At 41.8% G+C, this 24,803-nt stretch overlaps 1 protein-coding gene across 3 annotated transcripts in view; it reads left to right on the forward strand.

The window, feature by feature from the left end:
- Positions 1-24,803, forward strand: part of unc5db (unc-5 netrin receptor Db) — a 185,807-nt gene that overhangs the window by 132,927 nt on the left and 28,077 nt on the right. Inside the window, exons 7-11 of one of the 3 annotated variants that reach the window (XM_067601621.1) lie at positions 926-1,090; positions 3,796-3,828; positions 5,012-5,197; positions 9,638-9,841; positions 14,434-14,518. In XM_067601621.1, coding sequence (XP_067457722.1) covers positions 926-1,090; positions 3,796-3,828; positions 5,012-5,197; positions 9,638-9,841; positions 14,434-14,518 — 673 coding nt within the window. Of the gene's footprint in view, positions 1-925; positions 1,091-3,795; positions 3,829-5,011; positions 5,198-9,478; positions 9,842-14,433; positions 14,519-24,803 lie in introns of all 3 variants that reach the window. The other 2 variants (XM_067601607.1, XM_067601612.1) reach the window with 2 other exon arrangements.

A 24,803-nucleotide genomic window follows, 5' to 3' on the forward strand; every position in this document is an offset into this window, starting at 1 on the left:
TGGTTAGGGTTAGGAAAAGATCATGGTTGGGTTAAAATGATCGCATGTCAACATACAATAAGATATTAAGGGCAAAAAACTCAACAACGGGCCTTTGGTGCAGTGGGCTTTTGTTTTTGGGACAACGGGCTGTCGGACTACAGGTTTACTTCTACATTTTTTAAGCTGTATAGTAAAAAATGTTGACTAGACACCTTTTTCTGTCTTCTTTTGGCATGTTGGGATCCAAGGTTTGATGCCCTCTTGACCTTATTTTTCACAGCACATATGACTCATGATGGTGCTCGCCGACCATATCGGCAGCCCGTATTATAGCCACTAGAGACACTGCTGTTAGTGTTGAAACTACTTCTTGTTTGTCAGCAAATAGCTCCAGTTGTCCTTTTATATTTGTGTTTTTATGCACATGCATAAAGAAGATAGACTGTGAAGGTAAGACAGCTTTAGAGGTGTTGATCTAGGACAAAGCCTGCTAGCTGTTTTCCCATGCGTCCTGTCTTTATGCTAAGCTAGGTTAATCACACCCAGACTCCAGCTCTGTACTAAACATACATTTAATTTGTAATGCACTTTTCATTCATAGTGAAACTCAAAGTGCTACAATATTAATATCATAGAGCACACAACATAAAGAAAATAATAAGCCTTCCTGCATAGAAAGGCTTTGAAGTTGATTTCAGTCTTTTACTGACAAAGAAGCAAATAGCTTGTTTCTCTAATTGTTGAATGATTTCTTTAAGATATAGCCTTGTTGTAATGTTGTGTTCCTCTGGCTTGCCTTTGAACTTGGCTGCCTCCTGCGCGCCTCCATCTGTGAAAGGATTTCTTCCCGGTCTTTCTGTTTGCCTTTTCTTTGTGTTTGCAGACACATGCAGTGTATCTGTTAATCTCTCTGTCCACACGTGTACATGTCCTCGTGTTGCAGTCGATGGAGGCTGGGACGAGTGGAGTGAATGGACCGTGTGCAGCAGCCAGTGCGAGAAGCAGCGGAGTCGCGGATGCAACTCCCCAGCACCAAGACACCGAGGCAAGACGTGCGAGGGGAACAGCGAGGCCACTGAGAACTGCACAGATGGACTGTGTACCCAGAGTAAGGCCTTTCTCCCTGCTGGGCGTCATCATCACCATCATTCACATCATTTTCCTATCATTCATCATCATATATACACTCACTATAACATGTCAAGTCATCATAAGCATGTTTGAACAGGAGGTGTGTTTTGGGGGAAAAAAAGTCATGCTGTGGATTGAAACAGATGCACAGTGCATGATAATGTCAGCGCTCTTTCTCCTGTGTGCTGCTCACTTGACATATTGTATGTCACACTGAATCTGTCACAGGGTAAGAAGTGCAAACATTCACTCTTGAATTGATGCTTGACGTTTGGAATGAAATGTCATTGCACTGTTTGGGTCGTGCACATGCAATGACTTCAAAATATGAACGCGTCAGTCACTAGTGTTAGCACTATGTATGACTAACGGGGTGAAACATTGTTTTGTGTCAAAACTGCAGTTTTAAATAGATCAACTTTAAATATAACTTTAATTATCAATGTCAAAACAAGCTGTTTAATGAAAATGTAGTCAGGTGACGTTCATTTCAACAACTATTCCAAGCAAATACTTGCTGCTAAATTATGCAGCTGCAGCTAATCAACACGAATTCCGTATGTTAGCCATAAAAATGAAATGAAAATCTAAGCTGTCATCTGCTCTCTGCATGCTCATGTGTGTACTATTTACAGCTGGAAACACCACTCTGTATCATTTAGATAGTTTTGAAAAAATAGAAAGTGGAAAAACAGTAGGGCTGTAGTCTGCTGGTCGACTGGTCGATTAGTTGGTCGATATGCTCTCGTCCAACTAAATTCTCATTGGTTCCTTATTTTCATAAGAAGAAAAGTGCTACATCAACAGCTTTCCAGGATTAATCCATTATTTCCTGCGGCGGGTGGGACAGACTAACAAATTACCTGTGAAAACGGGGGTGTATTCAAAACACCCCCGTTGTTTTCACAGCTTTGAACTCGCCCAACTTAATGGCGCCTACTGGGTCTGACTGTACTCAACGTTTACTGAATCTGTGTTTCACCATCTTAACACAACGAGAACTCCCGCCAGACCAAAAAAATATTTTATAATATTTGATATCCAAATTCAAAACAATATTATATGATATTATCCGAAATAATATTTGAAATCGACAGCGTTTGGGAGTCTCTGAGCAGCGCGGTTCCGGTATGTGAGTCAACCTCTGCGTCGTTGCCTGGGAAACCACTGGTCGCGCGGCTCCGTTAAGGAGTATGTTTGCGTAGCGAGCGGGAAAGAGCGAGGGACAGAGAAATGACGGTGGATGCGAGCGGAGCAGAGGAAAAGGTTAGTAGTGAGTTGTCAGTACAGTACAGACTACAGTGTGTCAGTTAATAAATGCTATAAAGTCACGTCTGTTGTTTCCCCAAATGCTGGAAAAGTGAAGGAGGTTAGCTCCAAAGTTAGCAACAATGGGTTAGCATAACCTAGCATAACGCTAAACAGAGAAATACAGAACAGAGAAATGTGTGGCTGCCGAGTTTACTGTGCACTCTGTCCCGTTATGTGATGGAACACATCATGCTAGTGTTAATAATGGCATTCACACCAAATTTATAAAAATGGCTCAACATGCTGTCTACTGTTAGCTACGTCATGAAATTTATATTAAAAAAAGGATGTTAAGAATGCTAAGTACTGACACTCCCACACACACACACACACACACACACACACACACTGGAGTTCCTCTCGCAGTAGAGCCGCAGGTACCACACAGAAACTTTTACAAAGGGCCGTAAATGTGCCTCAAGTGTAAAAATCCTTCTAGTCAAAGCTCTGGCAGACTGTCTGTGTTTCCAGTGTGGACACAGAGAGTCTGACAGCAGCTGCTCATGGCTGTTTAGCTGTGATTATAAGCTCTACATCGCTGTTGTAATTCATGCTACGCTGAGCAGTGGTCAGTCGGTGTCCCCTCGCCCCCCCACCTTCTACCTTTGCTGCCCTGCAGTCCTCTGCTGCGGTTTGTTAAATATGCTGGGAGGGAGGGAGGCAGCTGAATTAGGCTTCTTTAAAGAACGTACAAAAGGAGCTTTTATTTAATAGTTTTGTCCTTCAGTTTAGTTCCTGTGGCTCCTTCTCTCCTTAAACCTTTTTGAAAAAGGACTATAAGTTGATTTTCTCAAACTGATTTGCTTGGGGAAAAAAGAACCCTTCTACAACATGCAAATGCATCATTTTATCAGATTTAATGAGCTTATGATTATGCTTGCTAATGTTATTAATTAGTTAGACCACCACCAATACAGGGTTGGACTTTTTTATAGAAAATTATCACAATTCAAACTGTAGTATTTGTTAGAAAAATCACAATTGAGCCTTTTCCTCAAAGTGTTCAGACCTACTAGAATATATAATATATATATATTATAATGTTCATTTGGTTCTTCTGGTGGTGAAAAGTGAGTGACTTCATCCCTCTTAAATAAATCAAACCTGTTTTTTGGACCCCCTTAGAGGCATTTCCAAGCCTTTGAGCAGTTGGTACCTCACCACCTTTATCTGTGGTGATGAGAGGACAGTAATGATGCCTGCCTGGCCATTATCAGATACGGTATATCGTCTATAGCACAGTCAGCAGCAGAGCTTCTCTCTACTCAGGCTGTTGGATCTTAGACCACACTTGAGTCACTTCACAGAGGCTCCAACTTTAATCACCACTTTCTCTCCTCTTTGTCTCGTTCTATCTCTCTGTCTTTGCAGATCGAAAGCTGCTACATGACGTTAAACCTCAAAGTGAGTCTTCCTCTGTGGATTTCTTTCATCTTCAACTTCGCCACCCGCCACTAATAGTAATGCCCTGAATTCTGGGGGCAAGAAATGACATATTCTAAGTTTAAAGGTAGCAGTTAAAAAAGGAGTGACAGTCCTCTGCATTCTCTCAGCTCATACTCAGGAAACATCATGAATTACCACCATTTGGTTCACCTTGATCTGAGCATCTCCTCTTTTAACCCAGCAAGTGCTCATTACGCATTCATGTCATTATTCAGTGCCCCGACTTTTATGACAACCGTGACATCACAGCTGTGTTTCCACTTTAAGCCAGGAGATGTATTGGTTGTGACAAGTGAACATGTGCTATGTTGTGGAGGATTAATGGGTGGTAATCATTGCAAACGAGCTAATTTGACCAATTTACGGCGCTGTCCTCACATTCCTGTGGCGGCTTTCAATCACTCGCCGGAGTTAGCCAGGCTAAGTGATTGTCAGGTGCTAGCTTGAGTGCTTTCATTAGCCTGCCACATTAGTGTAAAAGTCATGCCTACTGCCGTCTTCGCAGGCTTTAAGGAAAGCTTGAATGATTGAGCCGAGAGTGCATTAAGCTGGTATGTGGCGAGTGATCACCCTGGTAGGAATACTCTAAATTAATTTGCCTCTGATTGGTCCTTACGACAACTGGTGACCACCAGCTACAACACATGGTGTCTGATTGCCTTCACTGTGAGATATCCATCATAGCTATTGGATATAGACCAGTGGGTCTAAAGGCAGTTAGGCTAATCACCCTCCATGTTAGCAGCTTGAGTGCGATATGTAACAGTTTAGAGTAACGGCTGGACATGTTCATTTATTCCTATCTGTGGTGCATAATGTAGCATAGAGAGATAAGACAGATGGTCTGCTCCATCTTACCACTTTCCATCTTTCTTGTTTCATTTCCATACTGTAGCCAGTGTAACACATTGTAACTCTTGCCTTTGTTTGCCCTTGAATGTCTATATAATAACAGTATTGTCTCCATTGCTTCTCTTCCATCTCCTCCTCACTGTTTCTGGGTCTTTATTAATACTCTTTTAAAAAGCCACTTTTTGGCAAAAGCTGTGTTTATCACAGTAAAAAAGATCCTGTTGCCGCAGAAGTTTTCCAAGAAGACATTTGACAGAGCTGTCCTTCTTGTGTCTCTTGTGTGCTTCAGGTATGGACAGCTCCAACGACGTGGCTCTGTACTCGGGCCTGGGAGCCGGCATCATCGCGGTGGCCATCCTCGTGGTGGCCGTCATGTTGTACAGGAAGAACCACAGCGAGTACGGCGTGGACGTCATCGATTCCTCTGCGCTCACGGGGGGTTTCCAGTCTTTCAACTTCAAGACCACCAGACAAGGTAAGAGAGCGAGTGCCATCGACTCTGCGCTGACACGCGCCGACAACCACGAGGCCAAAAGGCAGTTTCATCAAAGACCTCTGCGACAGGGCCGCCCCAGTGATTGATGGCGTTTGTTTGCATGGAGCGGTGTGCTGTGCAAGCCTCCATAATCAGTGAAAGGACCTGTCCTTCTGTTTTGACAGACCTGCTCCTCTGTTAGCAGGAGATCATTGTGAAGGAATTTTCATATATATATATATATATATATATATATATATATATATATATCACATTCTTCTATTCATATGTAACCCAGCAGATAGAGAGAGCAGCCAGCTGTCTGTCCTTCTCCAGGTCAGGCCGACCTCTCCTCTTCGCCGTTGTTATGAGAACCGGCACTAAAGTAAACAATCTTATGTAAGGCTGCTTATGGAAGTTCTCTGTTATGTTATGAGTGGAGCCAAGGCCGCCTCTGAAACCAGTCCTTATCTGAACATGGCAAGGAGATAATTAGACATCGCTCACAACACTTCCTTCACACTGTTAACTTCATGCATTGGAGTTGTGTATCCCAGGGTCTCCTTAATCGATGAAGTGTCAATATATTCTTTTTCTTAAGACATTGAGCGTCTCCTTATACTTCTGAAATTAACCAGCTCAAGATTTCCATCACAATAATCAATCTCTGCTCCACCCCCTCCCCGCAGACCACACATTTGACTGTCAGGCAACCAATCTCCTCCATCAGATTACACTGGCCTAAGCCACTGACGGATAAATGCGAGGGGTATGGAAGAGTGAACATCAATTCCATTTTTGTTGTGCACAGCAATAACTTCTGTTGGGTATGTGACTGCGGCTGTCCCGGCCAGCGTCGCTACAGGCATTCGTATTACTGTCACTGACACTTCTGGGTTAGCGCAAGTGATAGCCATCGTGGCTACGGGTGATCCATCCTCGCCACCGCGGTGACAGCGCTGCGAGAAGCCCGCACCGTGCCCCCCGGCTCCCTCACGTCCTGGGGAGACGGTTAAGCCCCGCCCCTAGTCATCCAATTGGAAGGATGCGAGGAGAGCGGGAAGGGTGACGTGGGAGGCGGGAGGTGGTATGAGCAGGGTCCACGTTCAGCAGGTCATCAATCCTATTTAAATAGGCCAGCTCTCCCCGCTGCCTGCCTGCTGTGCCCTCCACCGGCCACAATCACTCCTTTCCATTTTCCTCTCTATCAGCCAGGCCAAGTGCTCCCCATGAAATGTGGAACACTTCCTCTTTCACCCTCTGGAAGCTCCGGTTTGTTTTGGAACAAGTTGTCGAGGCATTTTGTATTAACCCACTTCTGCCGTGATTGCACTGTTAACGTTTTACTGCCTTTTACATAAACATGGCAGGAAATTAAACACTTCCTCTAAGGGGGAGGAACACTTCTAAAAGTGTGTGTTTAAGTGCAAATAAATCGTGTTTTCATGCCTAATAATCACTAGAAAAAGAAGGGGAAAAAAGCTTAAATACTTAAAGAAGTCCTTAAATGCTTTCGGATGGCTCTCTGTTGCCAGAGCGGCTGTAAGGCAGAGCTGAATGAGTCTTTGGACTCGACCCTGTCTCTCCGCATTACTTCTCCCTCTGAGTGATTTTTAATCAGAGGCCCAATTCCAAACCTATCCCTCAAGGTATTCAACCTGAGGTACATTTCATTAACTTCTCTCATCTCACCACTGCCATTCCATTTTCGCCGCGCCATTCTTAAAGATGCACACTCAAGCGATAATCAGATCATTCTCCACTCGACCGGAGGGGAGAAAATTTCGCAGTGATCGAATGTCAGCTGCAGAGGGGTAATGTCCACTGGGCTGCAGCTCTGGCTGAGATATCTGCAGAGTCGCCAGCAGCTTCGCTGTCACTATTAGACTGTTTAGAGATGAAAAATGCATCTTTTCATTTTTCATGGAGCATCAGTTCTTTATGGAACAGTGTTGTAGAAGCAATCGTTAAAAAAAGTTATTGTGAATCATATCTGCTCATGCTTTGTATCATTTATAATGCAGGTGCAATCATGGTGCATGGTGACCTAGTAGATAGAGTACATGTGCGATAACACAAATGTCACAAGTTCTATCTCTGTAACAATAATAACACTCTGAAATGAAACACACTCGCTGTTAGAGCTGAAAGCATCAGTAGATTAATGGACAGAAATTCATATTTTCATAATAAATTCATTATTTAAGTCATTTGCTAAGAAAAGTTGCCGGATCAGACTTCTGTTTTTCAGTTTTATATCATAGTAAACTGAAGATATTTGGGTTTTGCACTGTTAGTTGGACAAAAAAAGCCATTTAAAGAAGTCACCATTTTTGGTGCTTTTTGCTCAATTTTCACAACAGTGTTTCAGTTTCAGCAACACTCCCAACACAAAATTGTATACTCCTAATTATGTCTTAAAAATATAACATCGCATACAAAATGAAAACATCTTCATCACATTACATCACTGTAATACTTCACACTTCTGTCAAACAGTAACTCTCATTTATTTAAGATATTTGAATCACTGGTTAGTCTAAATATATAATATATGGTAAAGTACAGTAATACTGCAGTAATACTGTGATGCTAGAGAGCATTAAGCATTATTATGAACCAAGAAAGAATGAAATTGCATTTCATCTTCCCATTTTCTGAATTTACTGCTGTCATACATTGATATGTATCATAGTAGTGATCAATCCTGTTTCAATGTTTCTAAAATAAGGAGAAATGTGTTGCATTGATTGAAGGATCCATATGTTTAGTAATCAAACAGACAAACAGGTGACTGTATTCTGAAGGCAGACATGTGATTTAATGTTCTGCATTTTATTTTGAAAGGTAAGAATGAAGCATTTCAGTTTGGCTCTGTGCTTAATGAACATCTGTTGTGAAAACTGTAATAGACTTTGTGGTTAATCAAAAAATATTTGAGGGATTAATCAATAATGAAAATAATCATTTTTTGCAGCAGTGCTGACTGTAATTGTCTTTGTATACGAGCTGCAGCTCAGCGTCTACGTTGGGAATACATTTCTGCTTAGATTCCATATTTCAATATGACAAGAATTCAGTTGGGAACACGAAACACGAGAAAAGTTGAGTTTTGAAGAACAAGTCAAAGCTAACACAGCCCAAAACACTCATCACAAATCACATAATTAACGATTTCCCTAAAAATAAAACAACATTAGCCTCCCGCCTTGCACCCCTTGCCAGGCAACAGCTGGGCAGCAAGGACTCAGTGACTTCGCCGTTATCTTGGCACGGCTTGTCCAGGGGCACCACGTGTCGGAGTCTGCCAGATCGATGCGTCGTACTCCTCGCTCCGTTTGGCAGCATCCTCGCATCTAATGGCCACAGATGAAGACCCTCCTCCACAGGCTGTTGGGTCCACACTGAGACCTGAAGGACTCCCCTCATTTACAGAGCAGTCACCTAGACCCCTGCTGCCCCCCCCCCCTCCCTCCACACACACACACCCCCGTCCTTCAGGAGGACAACTCGGTGTCCAGAGGAGCTGACTCCAGCAGATGGATTATGGAGATCAAGCTGTGTGTGCTTGGTAATTAAATCTAACGCTCTGACCGTGGCTCCGAGCCCTGCACCTTCTGTCCAGGTTGTGCTCTCTTACCTCTGATGCACTGGTCACCTGCCCGGACATGTTGTTATAATTGGTGCTGGAGCTTCACTGGTCAGCTGCATCACGTTTCAGTAGAAGGAATCCAGAAACTGGGGCCTTGAACCTGATTTGAACCGGATTAATGTTACCTTGGGACATCCGGGAATTTGTATTAATTCTGGAGATTAAAAATGGTTTTAATCTCTGCTATGTCTGCTTTGTGCACAACAATTCTGTTGAACATAATGTACTGTATTGTGCTGCAGACAGAAATCCCCTGATAATGTTTAATCCATGCAAACTGACACATTCGCTCTCTTCCTCTGCTTCTGCTTTTTCAAATCTTCTGTCTTGTCATGAAAAATGAAGGAATTCTTGACACATTTTTTATGTTTCACCTTTTTAAAATTTCAGCTTTTGCTTTGCTAAATCAAGAGAGAATCAAGAAAAAAAAGACAAACTAATACAATCTTAACCTTATTGTGTTGTATCTGGGGCACCAGTGAATTTCAAAATCCCATGTGAGTGCTGTGCAGGAAACACAGAGGTTGGGCTTTGATTCATTAATTAAACGAGTTCCACACACAATGCGAGTCTCATGCGAGCAGGGCTTTGAGGTGACTGTGTGGCTGTGTGTATCTCCATCTCTGTAGGCAACCCGCTGCTTCTCAACTCCTCCATGCAGCCAGACTTAACAGTGGGACGGACTTACAGCACCCCCCTCTGCTTCCAGGACAGCGCAGACAAAGAGCTCTTTGACCCCCTGCCAGACATCAAGGTCAAAGTTCAGAGCTCCTTTATGGTTTCACTAGGTGTGGCCGAGCGGGCGGAGTTCCACGCCAAAGCCCCCGCCGAGACCTTCCCGCGGGACCTGAGCCGGGACTACTGCGGCTCTGTGGACAGACGCAAGAAGGGCCTGCTCACCCTCAACGGGCCCCTCAGCACCAGTAAAGAGCAGCTGAGGACCACCGGTGTGTTCGGACACCCTGGAGGACGTCTGGTGGTGCCAAACACCGGTGAGCTTCACAGGGTTTAGATAAAAGCAGTAGCTGGAGTTTGTTAGCAGAAAACGCACTGTCTCAATCCCATTTAGTGTTGATAATGAAAAGCAGCTCACACACTGAGCTCTGGGTTTTCATAATGAAAGGCTGCAGTAACTTCTCATTATAGTAGCCATCATGAGCGAGCGCTGTTTAGCATGAGGTGCAGTCTCCCCAGAAAGTCTCAACACAACAAACATCTGACGTTTTCCACCAATTTTTCTCTACTTCCATGCTGCTCGCTGTAAACGATCTGCAGCATGTGCATCAACAAAGCACCGTGTTTCTTTGTTGTGTTTTTGTCAACTCACAAAAAAGTTTTCTCTGCTCTAGAAGGAGACACACAGCGGCTTTCTAAAAGAAGCATGAGTCAGAAAACAAAAGATAATAACAATATATGTATAACATATAAAACACATATGTTAACCGGACATTATCAGAGTAGAGAAAGCATAGAACATTCGAACTATAAAATGCTGTTTTCTAGTTTAAAATGCTGATTCTACTTGGAATAGGAAGCATTGTTTGTCTCCAGATGCACCCTGTAGTTCTGATGCTCAGACTGAGGGAGTAAAAGATGACACAAGGCTTTATTTCTTGTCTTGACGGTGTATGAATCACTCATCTTCTCTCTCCCAAATATTTTGCAGCCCATACAAACTATTATAGCACTCCTCAGTCTGCGAGGAGAATGAAACTCTGCACTAAAACTTATATAACATGATGGCTGCTGTACTCGTCACACACATCACATGACAACAACACACGACTCGATCCACTGACAGCAATCATCATAGTCTGAAGAGTGAAGTGATGAAGAAAAGAATGTAGACTTATGTTTAAGTTCATGCTAGCTGTTGCTAAGATCCATCAGTGTATTATTATGGATCCCACTGCGTAGCATTCAAGCTCCAGGATTAATTCTGAAGGACTATGAATTAACAGTTTGAGTCAAGCATAGAGGTTTTATTATGTGTAGCTTGGAAAATAGCGATACAGGGCACTGAATCTTTCTTTCTTCCTTGTCAGATCTCTTTTCCAGGGACACCTGGGAGCCGTACCGCCGCACACTGGCCACAGCACGCTGCAGGAGGGATGGGCGTGTTGTTGAAGTGCAGTTTCAGAGGTCAAAAGGCGGACCTCGAGAACATTTCTATCCATCCTGCGGTGCGCTGTGGCCGGCGTGCGGCAGTGCGGCTCCTCGGTGCAGCAGCAGTTGTGGGAAAAGGGATCTGACAAGAAAGAAAGAAGTGAAGGATCCCTGAGCTGCCAGACGGCCGCCTCGCCTCTAAAACAACTGACAGCTGCTCTCTGTTCATTTATCTCCAGCAGGAGGAGACGGTGAAGACGAGAACGAGTCAGAGAGAGAGTCAATGTGTTGTGCTAATTTTTGTCTCATTTGTGGTTTGATGAACAGTCAATTCATCAAATTCAGTGTCCTATAACACTATTTTCCAAGCTACACATAATAAAGCCTCTTTGCTTGACTGTTAGCTCATAGCCCTTCAGAATTAATGTTTCCTATTACTCACATACAGTTAGGAAATGGCAGACTAGCGGCGTGAGCGTGGACGCGTGGCCAATCCTAGCGCCTGAATGCTACACAGGGCGTGTCTCGCCAAGAAAAGCAGTTGGATCCATAATAACGCTGCCAAGGCAGGTAGCTGTTTGTTATACAGGCTCTCTCAGGCAAACAGGGGTCACGCTGTCATCGTGTTCCGCCAACACAAATGGAGGAGTTTGCATGGACTGTTACAGTTGTCAGGAGGTCAACAGTCCGTGCAAACCGTTGCACTTACAGCCCTCTTCTGTGGTCCTCGTGCATGTAGCGGTGGCCCTCAGCTGGCGTGGAGAGGTGATGCAAAATCAGCCTCCCGCGGCTGTCTTTCAGGCTGAGGGGTCTGAGTGGAGGAGTCACTGCTGTCAAGTGCAGCACTCACACAGCCTGTCTACAGGGACCGCTATTCATTAGACTGAATAGCCGACTGTACACAGCACTCCACTGCAGATTACCACAGCTTTCTGGTCACCTTAGTGATACAGAACCAATATAGCAACAATCTTTACATTTTGTACAGTTCAAACAGCTTTTAAACTCAGTCTTTAACATTTTAAAGGGTCAATTCACACAAACAACAAAAAGTAGATTTTCTCTCTCACCTCTAGTGGTGTCTGTTTCCTTGGCTTTTGAGACTTCTGCCTCCTATATCCTGATGCAGTGGAGGTGAACAGAATCAAAGCATTGCATTGACATGTAAAAAAGCAATCCAGTTACTCTGGATAATCCACAGACCTCACTTCCAACAATTTTAATGGGAACTACTTTGTACTGAAGAAATAGTCCCGGAGTAAGAGTGGTGGGGCAAAGAGCTCAGTACCCTGCAACTGAAGAAAGTACACACAATCAGACAAAACACCAAGTAAATGAAGAAAAGATCTTTGACAACATATACGTCACATTGTGAAAAAGAGCTGTGAACGAATAAAGCATGACGGTAACTTTCCAAACAACACAGCAAATAATAAAACCAGAGCTGCTGCAGAAACACTGAAAGCTGCAAACCTTTCAAAATAAAATTCTGGGCGACACAATAAAGTGATGTTGGAAGATGAGCTACTTATTGTAGTATTGTAGCATTAAATATGGCTACTGTGTTAGCCATGTTTAGTGATGACCACCAGAAAACAACAACAACTTGCAGGATTTCTATATTTTGTAGTGTTTTCTGTACTAGCAGTATGTTTCTGTATACTGCATGTGTCATGTCAAATAGATGAAGGTGTTTCTACCCTGTGGAGTTTTTGACCACTAGTAGTGCTATGGAGCTGTGTCTAGATGAGTGGGTTCCTGTTTTGTTTGCATTCTGTGCTTGTGCAAATGTGTTCTTGTACATGTGCATGAAACACAAAACTAGATGCAGATGACAGGACAGTTTTATGCTGTTCCAGTGATTGGCAGGTGGTGACAGTCATGTGTCAAGAAATGTAGCAAAGCACCCCAGCGAGGAAGCACTCTGTTAGCTAGCAAACATGCATGAAAACAATGCAGGGAAATTAATAATATATTAATTAATGTATTTTTAAGGTCCAGTTTTGGTGAGAAACACTCTCCTCAGTGTAGCTTGTAAACTAAATACAGCAAATGTGTTGATTTATTTGTGTTGTTTTCTATTTCTAGATTTATATCTTGCATATGTTTTCTGTCATTGCATTGCTAACGAATCCTTTTCATAGTTCTGTGAGACGTTTAACACGACACAAGAAATCCAGTTGTGTGTTTGAGCCTTTTGAATTTGCTGTTTTTAACCTCCACTAACATGTGACACAGGATGTTTATTTAATGTTGCTAACTAGTTAAAATGCACATTTCAGAGATGACTGAGATGTTAGAAAATATCCAGTTTCCATTGAGCTGCCAAAAGCCATCTTTCTCTGTCATCTTTCACTCTGCTCCTTTCAACCTTTTATTTGTAAAGCAGAGCTTTTATATGCTCTCTGCTCTTCAATCTGAATGCTTTTCTATTCACACAGTAGCAGGTGAATAGTGTCGGGCAACAGTAGTGCTCTGTTGATAAATCTCAGCTCGCTTCTTCAGAGATGTTGCATTATCAGAAGTGTTGGTAGATCAGAATAGACAGACTTTAAATTCTTCAGCCTGTCTGATGCCGACCGACAGTGTTTACATCTAAATCTAAACCAGGTATTGATTCATCCTCCTATTTTCTTTACACATATTCCTGTTCAGGCTCATCACATGAACCTTCAGTGGTTTTATTCTTCTAAAAGTACCCAACTTTCAGTAAAAAACACCAAATTCTTCCTTTCAGTTTTCAGAAAAACCTGTTTTTGCCATGTTGACATAGACTCTTGATCATTTCCAGACTCCCTTGATAAAATGTGTTGTACGTCCTCCTTATTTTGCCTCTTTAGACTTATTCAATGAAATGTTCCTTAACTCCTGTGTGTGAAGTCTGATGCTGATGGAAACGGAAGATAAAGAGAATGATTTGGCTTTGAGTCATGCCTGAATCTATAAGGTCAGACTGATCAGGGTCCAGTTAAAATTCAGCAGACCACGGACACTCTTGTGAATGTGAATTTTATTTAAATGTGCTGACGCTGTGTGCTAGACACACTTCATAGTAGAAACAAAACTCGTAGCAACAGATTTTACAACCAATTGAACCCAAACGATGAAAACATTTTGTCACATTAAGTTGAGCAAAGGACACAGCAACAAACATCACACTTACCAGCCAGTGAAGAAGAATCCTGTGACACTCTAAGTATTTTAGTTGTCTTCTACCTGCCACAACAAGCTGACAGTCACATCCTCCTTCAGCCTATTATTTACTAAACATTCTCAGTATTTGCTTGTGCTACGTACTAAAAACCATCTGAAATCATTCTGCAACAACTGCTTACTTTATTCTTTGATATCAAGAATAATGAAGCTCTCATAAATATTCTCATAACCCTGCATGTACTACATGCTGTAAGCCCTTATTTCGCCCTCCGCTGTCAGGCTGCTGGAGTTGTTGCTGTTGACACATTTGTGTGTTTTCCAGGGGTCAGCCTGCTGGTGCCACATGGAGCCGTGGCTGAAAATATGTCCTGGGAGATGTACATGGTGATCAATCAGGGAGAGGCAAGGTGAGGCCAGAGTTTACCCAAATATCATTTCGAGCATCTATCTGTCTGTCAGTCTCCCTCTATCTTATCATCCATCTCCCCCTGACTCTCCATCCTTTGTCCTCACTGTCCTGTTCCTCTCTCATTATTTACCATCCTCTGTTACTTTGATTATAGCAGCAGCATGTAGTCCTTCACTTTCTTAAAGTTCAATACGCTCCATCACTAGTGCTTTTACCTCAGAATTACATTCAAGCATGCTGATGTCAAAGAAATATGTATTTAATGAAAAGATTCAGAAGCTTAAAAGACACATTTTGTGGCTGTCCCCTGAAAATCACATTACTCCAGAAACACTGTAATTAGACACATTTAGCACCACAAATGAAAATCTATCTTTACACTGTCATTAGTGAACTGTTTCACATTTTAAATGGACTTACGTGGATTGCTGTGAGTGAAGGTGGACATACGTGAGCCTCCTGTTTCTAGGTTACCTGCATGTTTCCGCACTTTTGTCTCACTATTTTAGATTGAAATCAACAGAATCCATAGGTTAATGGTGACCGAATCAGACTGATACAAGCACGTGTAATAATCAATATAGGCTGAAATTCATTGTATTCATGTAAAAAAACACATTAAAATGTTAAGACATGCCAAAAAACTTAAATATTATTATAATATAATTGTGGTCACAACCCATTCTCCATGGTCAGGAAAATTATAATAATTATCAATTATAACACTTAACAATTGATTTAATACTTGGAACATTAAAGATCTTATAAAAAATGTCATTTAAAATCAGTAAAGGCGTCACAAAATCATGTTAAAATACAACGACACCAAATAAAACTGATGAGTTGGGCTGCTGTAAGTCCAGCTGGTGATGGTCGAGTCTTCTTCAGTTCTTTAACCCTTTCATGCATGAATTATGATAACCTCAGTCAGTGTTTTTATTCTCCTTTAGGCATGAAAATAAATATTTGAACTTCATTTTTTCACATGTTCGTTCAGGTGGACAGCATGCGTTTGAGTTTTCAGTTGAAGGAATATGTATTTAACAAACCAATGAATAAAATGATATATTATTTGAAAACTATAAAATAATATATATTTTCAAAGCTGTTAAACTAATGTTTTAACATATTTTAACATATTCTAATACTGTTCAATGCAAAAACATTGAAACTTGTTCCTGACTCCTCAGCCTCTTCCCTCTGTCTTACTGCATTTATTAGCACATGAGCTACACATGACTTGAAATCCAGAAGATCCTTCTTTTCTAATCCAGACATTCTTTTGAGGTGCCAGGCGTTCCCTCAGCATCCTCAGCCCCCCCCCCCCACAACCTCAGCATCCTCAGCATCCTCAGCATCCTCAGCCCCCTCAAAACTGCAAGTTACATTCTAATAACATAAATCAACTGGTTTACAGCCAAAATGATGAAGTATTTTCAAGAACAATAAAGTTGCAGTAATAGTATAATTGTAGTTGAAATATAGTCAGTGATGCATGATGTCCAACTTAGTGGACAGATGATTCATAGTCATTTTCCCCAACATACAATCAATACTTGGATATTTTAACAGTTGTATTACTCCTTAGTTGTTACTTGATGTTACAATTTTTTATTTACCTGTAAGGGTCTACTACCATAGAAGGATTGACAAGATATTCCTGAGCTGCTGAGCGTTTCCGGCCGGCCGGCCGGCCGCCCAGCGGCCATCTTGGTTTTGAGTAATTTGTGTTGCACTTACAAAGGCCGGCCAATGGATGGCAGCGTATGGGACGACACACTAGAGTCCACTGTGGTGGCTGATGTGCAACTATACCATCAAAACCCCCATGCATATATAAGAAAACGGCTTTTGAATAGCTGTCCACTGTAGTGACCACTATGCATGAAAGGGTTAATGGTCTGCCTGGATGTGTCCAGTGGGGACACTGTGGGGACACTGTGGTGACTCTGCTCGGGGACAGAGATGGGGATGGATAGGGAATCTTGTATTCCATAGTGCCATCCACATTGTACCTAGTTGATAGATGGATGGATAGAAGAAACTGAAAGGGAGAGAGGGACAGTGATAGAGGAGTCTGTCTATTAACATAGAAGACAAGATTTGTGCAAGAATGTATGTGTGTGATAACATACCTGACTGCGTGCACTGTTGGATCTTCAGCATTGATTCCTGGTCAGATGGACTTGCAGATGTTCACCCAGCTGAAGTCTGTGAAGAAACTGGTCCACGTACGTCACATGGTATGGCCTCCCAGATCACTGCAGCATATTCAGGAGCAGGTTTCAGTTCTGGTATCCGCATCCGTCACTCCACAGGATGTACTCTTCTCTGAAAGTGCACGATGAAGCCATGAAGCTAACTCATTGGCAGAGAGACCAGTTTCACCCTCATGCTACACGTAATTTGACGCGCCATGTGATGAAATGTTAAAGATGGTGAAGTTATGGACACTGAGTTTGGTCTCATAATACATGGTGGAGGCTGGAAGCTTGGGGCAGAGCAGGAGCTCCTGTAGATCCATGCATGCCACCAAACCTCTTCTTTCTCCTCTTGCTTCATAGCTTGTGTCTTTTTTAATGCAGTGATCCTCTTACGTGGCAGCTTTAATGTTCCCAACCTTCAATGCACAGCAGGTATCACACTGGTCTTTCTTTGAGTGAAAAAAAACAGATTTAAACAACTGAAAATGATGAACATTTGCCTTGGTAGAGGTGGATGCCACTGGAGTGCTTACACAGCGTGTGGAGGTGACTGATGGACTTGAACACAGGCTCCAGGTGCATCTTTGATGAAGATGTACAGTAGTGAGATGGAACTTTTAGAAAGTCCTCACCCTCATTCTCTCAATCTGCTCAGGAGCCCTCTTCTTCCTACACACTGCTTTATGCCTTGGCTTGACAGGAACATGGGTTGGCACACTGGGAGTCTTCTACCATCCATGACAAAGTGACAAAAATGGATGCTGACCACCTGGATTCATCTGCTCCTGTCCGCCGCCGCTTTACACCTCTCACCTCCACCAAAGACTTCACAAAATGTTCCTCTCTTTCCAGTCCAATTCCCCCATAAATACTTAAATATCTCCTCTCTCTTCGACTCTTCTACTTCTCTGCAGTGCAGTTTAATGAACTTTTGGCGTGCTGCAGACTGGCATGGCATCCCCATTTGTCTTTCTTCCTTCAATACTGGCTCTTGATTCTTCGTCCTGAGATAGGATTGGCCCCTCATTCTCCTCCTCTTCTGGATGTTCACCTTCCAGGTCTCTGGATTCCTCCTCTTCCTGTGCCCTGCCAGACGAGCCTCACCACCTGACGAGTCCTCGTCAACTCCTTCTCATTCTCATTACAAGAAAAACAGAAATAAGAAATTTTCTGTAAATGGATGTTGTTCTCACACTGTGTCAGTTTGTGGGTCTTTCTCTCTCTCTGTATGTGTGTGTATGTGTGTGTGCATGTGTGCACCCCCTCACGCACATACCTGTGTGTCTGTCTGTGTGGGTATGTTCATGTGTGTCTGTGTGAGAGTGTGTGTGTGTGTGTGTGTGTGTGTGTGCAGCTGAAACAGTAGCAAGCCAACTAGCAAACATGCAGCATTCACTCTTCTACAAGAACAAGTGTGTGAATGTTATTTAGTGCTGTTTTATTATTACTTCTTACTCTATTATGATCTGTGAGCTGCATATTTTAGTATGAAAGGTTCTATACAAATAAAGCTATTGTTATTGTTCATAATAATAATAATAATTATAGTAATACCTACCTTCTTTTGGAGATTCATCTGTGATATAAGCATCACCAGGAGAATTCAAGTGCATCTTGGAAAAATAAAGAATAACACATGTTGTTTGCATCCTCTGCTCTGGCCGACTTCATCTCACTGCTGCTGACTCTGCCTAATGCGCCCCATCATACTTAAACTGACCAACACACTAAGCTCCTCTAATGAAAAAGACATTTCTGTCCTGAAAAAGAGAAAACAGAATGCACAGTGCATATTACAGTCAACATCATTTAAAGGTCCTCGATTAGAGAAATCAGATATTTATGAACATCTCGGTCAGTAATCAGACATAGAAGTAAAAAACATTGTCATGATTTAACATTAGTGCAATAGGCCCAAATATCAAACAATCATTTTATAGCTTGTTGTTCAGTATATCTACAGTATAACTAGTATGCTTACTGACATGGCAAATTATCATATATAGAGGTAATATTAGCTGAGAACCCCATGTTTGACTAATGTTATCTATTTAATCACAATATAAATCAAGACAATGCTTATTAGCCAGCTAGATAGCTAGCTAGCTATCATGAGCTACACGTTAGGTATCAACATTGAGTTGTAAAGAATTTGCAATATAAAGTAATACAGTCCATACCGAGGACAGTTGTGAACATGAATGTTAACTAGATGGCATACTAGATGCCAAATTGGCTCCTCACATTTCACGATTTGCTCTAAATGTACGTAGTGGACACAGATTTAATTGCGGGACCTTGATAACACAGATTTAAAACACTCGGGAATGACTAAAACCAACTGAATCACCAGAAACAGCAAGAAGAAAAATAACGACACTCCTAAACATGACTGAGTCAATCACTGGTCCCAGTAAAGATACCAGAGCTATGCTTAACAGATGAATTGGGGAGCTGGAGGACAATGTAGAGAGCTCCGTCAGTGAGCTATCCCCACCATCGTCCACCAATCAGAAGGTTGGTGGCTCAATTCCCAACTCCTCCGGTCCACATGCTGAAGTGTCCCCGGGCAAATGAAATGAACCCCAAACTGCCCCCGATGATTGCACCAGCATCCTGCACCAGCATCCTGCACGGTAGCTTCCACTGGTGGTGTGTGTGTGTGTGTGTGTGTGTGTGTGTGTGTGTGTGTGTGTGTGTGTGTGTGTGTGTGTGTGTGTGTGTGTGTGTGTGTGTGTGAGTGTGTGTGAGTGTGTGTGTGTGTGTGAATGGGTGAATGAGCAGCAGAAACATTGTAAAGTGCTTTGGATAAAAGCGTTTTATAAATGCAGCCACTTACCATTTATGTGACATCAAAATAATTTCTAGCTTTCAGTGAAATGTATGTTTTTTAACTGGAGGTCTCTGAAGCTTTCTCTCACTACATCGGCCTCTAGTTAAATGCGGTGTGGCAGACTGCTGATGGTAGACATATGTGCAAAGCCAGCAGTAACAAGATTGAAAAAGTGTTAAATTGAAAATAATCAAGAGCCGGGCTTATCCCCCACCAGCCGTATCTGATCCGATACCACGAGTCTCATCACAGTTTAACAGAACTTCATCTGTAAACTTTACCGCTGAGATCCATCATCCTGCAGACAAACATTCACCTCCAGCTGCTCCCCCTTATCTGAAAATATCTCTCTGTATTGCATAGCTTACATAATTATAAAAGCTGTGTACATAATAATAACAAGCCTAAATATGACAATTGTTAATGATTATATATTATATATTATATTACGCAACCTACTGAATATCTGGAGCAATTAGTTCACTATATCATAGAATAGTTTAGTGACTTTTCAGTAAATATTTGACATATTTTTCATTCTTTATGTCATTTCTAACATCATTATAATATTTTAGATATTTTTAGAAAATATTCATAGAGTAAGTCACATTTTTTCCTTTATTGTGTAATTTCATTCAACTTTAGTTTGAATGTGAATCCTTTTGTAACATGTATTCTGTTCTAGTGAATAATAGTGAGTTCATGATATTTATCTCACATTATGACGGTATTATATGGTTCTCATATTGTTAAATGAATATCTAACAATGACTATATTCATAAATCAATGTTAAAATTGATTAAAAAGATCAATTTGTAATGAAAATAATTGTTAGTTGGTTACATTTTTGGCTGTTTTAGGTAGAACAGATTGATAATTGTGAATCACATTATCATCATCATTAGTATTATTATTATTATTATCAGAATATTAACCCTGGTGGAGAACAGTATCTGTGGGCAGCATCATATCATGCTTAAAGGATAAATGAATCAATAATAAATGTATTGGTAGTGCAGGTAGACATGCGGAGGGTAGATGTGTTTGACCCTCTCCATGACCATCCCTGCATCTCGGTGTGTTTACCACCAGGCTGTGTGACAGATGGGCCCAGCGAGCACTGCAGCAATATCTCCCGCTCCCTATAGGAGTCCTCTAGGTGTCACGATATGGGTGTTCATTTCCAGAAGCCCCTCACAGGTGGTAGTCTGCGCTTTGATGTCCCAGCTGCTGTGGAGAAACTCAAGTTCACGCTGTGGGACCCCAGGGGGCTCCGCAATAGAGTCCTTAATTTAGCCAACTGACTCGTAGGAAGCAAAGTCAAACCTCCAATCCTCCAATCTCCCTCTCGTCCCCGCTACTCTGCAGAGAGTCAATATGTAGTTATGTACTCTACTCGGTGTCAACAATGTGACGCTCTGGGAGAGAGTGATGGACATGCACAGCGGAATAGAAGGCGCAGACGTCTCCTGAGGCCTTTCTTCTTGGCAGTAGGCGCGTTATGTATTCTGATCACAGCTACGTAATGACCCTCGGATGGACCGGGCTTCTCTCCAGGGGGCGTTTTGCACGCTCTTCCCCACGGTGAGCCATGAGGCCTTCCAGTTTCCTCTGAAGTGTCACTGTTTATTCACACCGCTCAGCTTGAACAAAGTCACAAAAGAAAAGAGACCTCCAGAATGCACACATTAGTGGTGGAAATGACAGGGATGGTGGTTCGCCTTGACACACAGGAATAATGAGATGCATTCTGCTCCGGATACAGTGAGTTACGCCTGTCGTTTCCGTATTTGAGTTCAATTTTAAAAGCAGTCACTCAGTTTTCCCTTTAAATGAATTATGGTGCATGTTTTTACTGACCTCAAAGAATGCAAAGCAGCTCTACTTTGTTCTCAACATGCAAGCTTTGAATATATACGGTGTACTACATCCATGAATCACTCGCTTTTGCAGAAAATCCTCTTTAGGCGGTGCTGTTGAAACATAGTGCATGTGTAATCCATGACACCTTTGTAAATCTTTACAGCGAGGTCTAGAGCTGCCTTCATCTCCTGTTATAGATTCTTACCTGCCAGCATAAAGCATCTGGTCTCACCCACTGGTTTATCCACCTTTGAAACACTTCAAAATATTTCAGGCTCCAAGCTGACAGTATTTGGTTTTTGGCCACAGCAGTGCTTTTCAAGTGCTTATTTTTTCCACCACTCTGTGTGAGCAGAAAGATGTTTACTGTAGACACACATTTCTCCCTGTGGTCTGTTGTGCTTGTCATCTGGCCAGCTGTCAATCACTGTCTACATCCTGGCAGGCCAGAGGACATGCAGAGAATTGCATCCTTTCCATCTGCTGCGTCCGGCACCAATCCCTGTCCAACCGACTTCTTTCACACCCTGATAGAGTCCCATTAAAGCTCCTTTTTTTTTTCAGATGTGTTCTCAGACTTTTCAAAGGCTCATCTAAATCTTTTGAAGGCACAGTTTTGCTTAGGTCAGACATATTCGCCTTGCCTCCAAGGTTTTATGAACGTGTTGTATTGTGAGATAAATCCTTCAACCTACTGAAGCAGAAACAGCTTTGTCCTGGTAGGAAAATAGCTTTTAATGATGAAACTAGTTTCTATATGTGTGCTTATAAAAGAAACATAATACTGTAGATTATTTATCGGTGTCTAGCTGCCTCCTGCTCTATTTTAATTTCATAAATCAAAAGAAGAAAAAGTGCTTTGCTGAATGAGTTCCATAGAGTTTGAGGGCTAAAATGATAATCTAATACCTGGTTGTCAGTGGAGGTGCACCGGTGCGTAGGTGTGATATGACTTCCTGCTCGGATGCGTCATCCTCCAGTCAGAGTCCAGGCCGGCCACAGTGGCTGACCCAGCTGATCTGTTTTTCTGGATGGAGAGCCGTGGCAGCTCTCATGGTCCATAGAGCTCACAGCACTGGTCTGTAGATAGACACATTGCTCATGGTTTCAGCCCAGAGCGCACAACTCTGTGTCCCCTACAAGGTAACATTACACATCAGAGATAAGAGCTGTCAAACTTCTAACTGAGATCCATCTTGATCTAAAAGGTTTGACTGCTGCTAAGCTAGAAGAATGTATTCACTCCTCTACATCCCCTGTGGCCTGCTGTAGAGCTGATGTGATGTAGCATCGCTCTATACCAACCTCTCATTATATCTACAGAAATGATTATTATCAGAATTTGACTGTTGTAACTATTGCAGCTGACAATTATTTTTATTATCTATGAAAATGTTCAATTGTCTTTCACTTGTTTACATAAGACAAAGAAAAGCAGCAAACCGTCACGATCCAAACACTGGAAACAGGAAGTATCGGTAATAAATGATTAATCAGTTATCACAATGGTTGCTGATCATTTTTCTGTTGCAGCCCAATAACTATAAATGTATGTTTGCTGCTTGCACACTTTCTTATTTCATCAACAATTAATGTACATTTCCACAGTACTAAATACATCAATGCAACAACATAATTATGCCATACTCACCAAGTTTCTCTTTTTCCACTCAGTAATTATTTCCACTTTGCAAAATGCTGCCTCGTCTGCTCGGCTTTTTATATGAAACATCTGCAGGAAGTTTGGAAATAGTGAATGAAAACAGTAGATCATCTGGAGTGTTGAGTATGACTCCACTATTATTTGACACTTAAATGCAGTGATTCTGCACATACAGTCACAGGTTTTATTTAGACAACAGTTGAACGTCTGGTTTTAGAAGCTTGTCATGATAATCAGCTGATTTCAGTATTGTCATGTACTAGTAGAGGTTTTGGTCTTATAGGGAAGATCAGAGAGTCACCAAAAATATTTGGCTTCGTCCTCTTGGGATGAAATTTAAATATAATTGTTTATTTGTAATGCAGAAGCAACATTTTGGCCTACAGTTAGTGAGAGAGAAGCACTCATGGAATGTCTGAGATGAAAGGGCTGCTTCTCTGGGAGGCACAGGTGAATGAAATATATTCCATGGTTTTTCTACCTATTAGATGTGTACAAGGCCAAACTTTGTCCAAGTCATGAATGGCCATGAGCGTTCACATCAAATTTAAGTGAAAACTGGATGGTTGTTGACATTTCTTGTGTTAAATAAGGTCAGCCAACACTGACTGAAATCACCATCCCCCAATCCCCTCAGAACAACCAGGCAGTGTTTTGCAGATGATCACACGTCGAGGTTACAGCCTTCAAAAAAAAAAAACCCTTATTACAGCCATAAAGCATATGCTTTTATTTTGAAAGCAATATCAGCTGTGAAATTTTGAAGTTTGTTTTAAAGGGTGAGGGATTAAACTGGACATTGATTTTCAGTGTGGTCATCATCTTTTTCATTTTCAGCTGAAATAGACCTATGACTCGCCTAACACACACACACACTCACACACATACACACGCACACACACATACAGACACACACGCACACATACAGACACACACATACACACAGACACACAAACACACACACATACATGCACACAAACAGACACACACACATACACGCACACATACAGACACACGCACACTCACACATACACACACACATGCACACACGCACATACAGACACACACACACACATACAGACACACACATGCACATACAGACACACACACATACAGACACACACAAACACACATACACACACATACACACACACACACACACATACTCTTTACTGACTTTATCAAAACAAGATCAGACATCAGAGAGAACCATTGACTTGGTGTTCATATACTTCTGTATTGTTATGAGTAATAAATATGAAATCACAACTGGTTGTCCAGAAGTTTGCTTTAACAGTAACTGTCATTTTATGATTGTACTGGATATGGTTCAAGAATAGATTTATTTGACAATCATAAAATACAGATAACACTGCTTCACCTGAAGACAGTTAACACATACACTTAAAAACTGTCAAGGATTAAATTACACAATAAAGCCCACAGCTTCTATCCACCTAATCACATAACAGAAATAACAGAAATGGACAACTCTGAGTTCATTGGTGCAAGGTCCCTGCTAGCCATTTCTTCATTGACTGCTTAACATTTCTCTCTGCACTGCTGCAAGTTTATTCTGTTCAATCGCAGCCGTGTATAAAAAGGTATTTTTGCCCATTGAGCTCTTGAATGTAAAAAGAATAAAATCTGTTGAGCTGCCTCTTGTTGCATAGTTGTGAATCTTCTGCACAAAAGCAAGACTAATACATAATACTGTTT

The sequence above is a fragment of the Thunnus thynnus genome, chromosome 2, assembly GCF_963924715.1.
Source record: "Thunnus thynnus chromosome 2, fThuThy2.1, whole genome shotgun sequence".
NCBI classification, from domain to species: domain Eukaryota; kingdom Metazoa; phylum Chordata; class Actinopteri; order Scombriformes; family Scombridae; genus Thunnus; species Thunnus thynnus.